This window comes from Neopelma chrysocephalum, unplaced genomic scaffold (genome assembly GCF_003984885.1).
Source record: "Neopelma chrysocephalum unplaced genomic scaffold, ASM398488v2 Primary Assembly neopelma1_2069, whole genome shotgun sequence".
Classification (NCBI taxonomy): domain Eukaryota; kingdom Metazoa; phylum Chordata; class Aves; order Passeriformes; family Pipridae; genus Neopelma; species Neopelma chrysocephalum.
Genome location: NW_020898088.1, coordinates 1 through 1121, shown reverse-complemented (window position 1 = coordinate 1121; position 1121 = coordinate 1). Strand labels below are relative to the sequence as shown.

General features: G+C 59.9%; 1 protein-coding gene across 1 annotated transcript; it reads right to left on the bottom strand.

The window, feature by feature from the left end:
- Positions 1 to 25: 25 nt before the first annotated feature.
- Positions 26 to 1071, bottom strand: LOC113979109 (endo-1,4-beta-xylanase B-like; the record flags this gene model as incomplete). The annotated part of the gene is made up of 5 exons (XM_027706596.1): positions 26 to 258; positions 385 to 623; positions 655 to 687; positions 787 to 832; positions 871 to 1071. Coding segments are annotated over 5 exons (729 nt in total), but the record flags the coding sequence as incomplete, so codon positions are not given.
- Between the last annotated feature and the right edge of the window lie 50 nt (positions 1072 to 1121).

Here is a 1121-nt window from a genome sequence, read left to right as displayed (position 1 = left end):
TCCCCCCCCCCAGATGCGACTCCGGTCCCGTTGGATTTAATTTATTAATTAATTATCGACTGCTGGGAACGATCCAGTGACAGCGACCGCGGGGGGGGGGGAGGAGGGAAGGGAGAGCCGGGAAAATCCGGAAAAATCCGGGAAAACCCGGGAAGGGCCCGGTGGGACCATCCAGGACAATCCGGAACTGGGACAATCCGGGAAAATCCGGATCCAGGAGGATCCCGGGAGGATGGAGGACGGTTTGGGATCACCCGGAGGATCCGGGACCGACCCAGGATGATCCGGATCCAGGAACCACCCGGGATGATCCGGGAGGATCCGAGACTGTCCTGGGACAATCCAGGTCTGGGAACCACCTGGGATGATCCAGGACCAACCCAGGATGAGCCGGGAGGATCCAGGACCGACCTGGGACGATCTGGATCCGGGAACCACGTGGGATGATCCAGGAGAATCCGGGACCAACCCAGGATGATCCGGATCTGGGAACCACCTGGGATGATCCAGGAGGATCTGGGACTGTCCCAGGATGATCCAGATCTGGGAACCACGTGGGATGATCCGGGATCGACCCGGGACAATCCGGATCTGGGAACCACCTGGGATGATCCGGGACTGACCCGGGATGATCCAGGAGGATCTGGGACTGACCCGGGACAATCTGGATCTGGGAACCACCCGGGACGATCCAGGAGGATCCAGGACTGACCCAGGATGATCCAGGAGGATCCGAGACTGTCCCGGGACAATCCAGGTCTGGGAACCACCCCGGATGATCCAAGAGGATCCAGGACTGACCCGGGACAATCCGGATGTGGGAACCACTTGGAATGATCCAGGAGGATCCAGGACCAACCCAGGATCCAGGAGGATCTGGGACTGACCTGGGACAATCTGGATGTGGGAACCACCCGGGATGATTCGGGACTGACCCGGGATGATCCAGGATCGACCTGGGACAATCTGGATCTGGGAACCACCCAGGATGATCCAGGAGGATCCGGGATCAACCCAGGATGATCCAGGAGGATCCAGGACAATCCAGATCTGGGAACCACCCGGGATGATCTGGGATCGACCCGGGACAATCCGGATCTGAGAATCACCCGGGATGATCC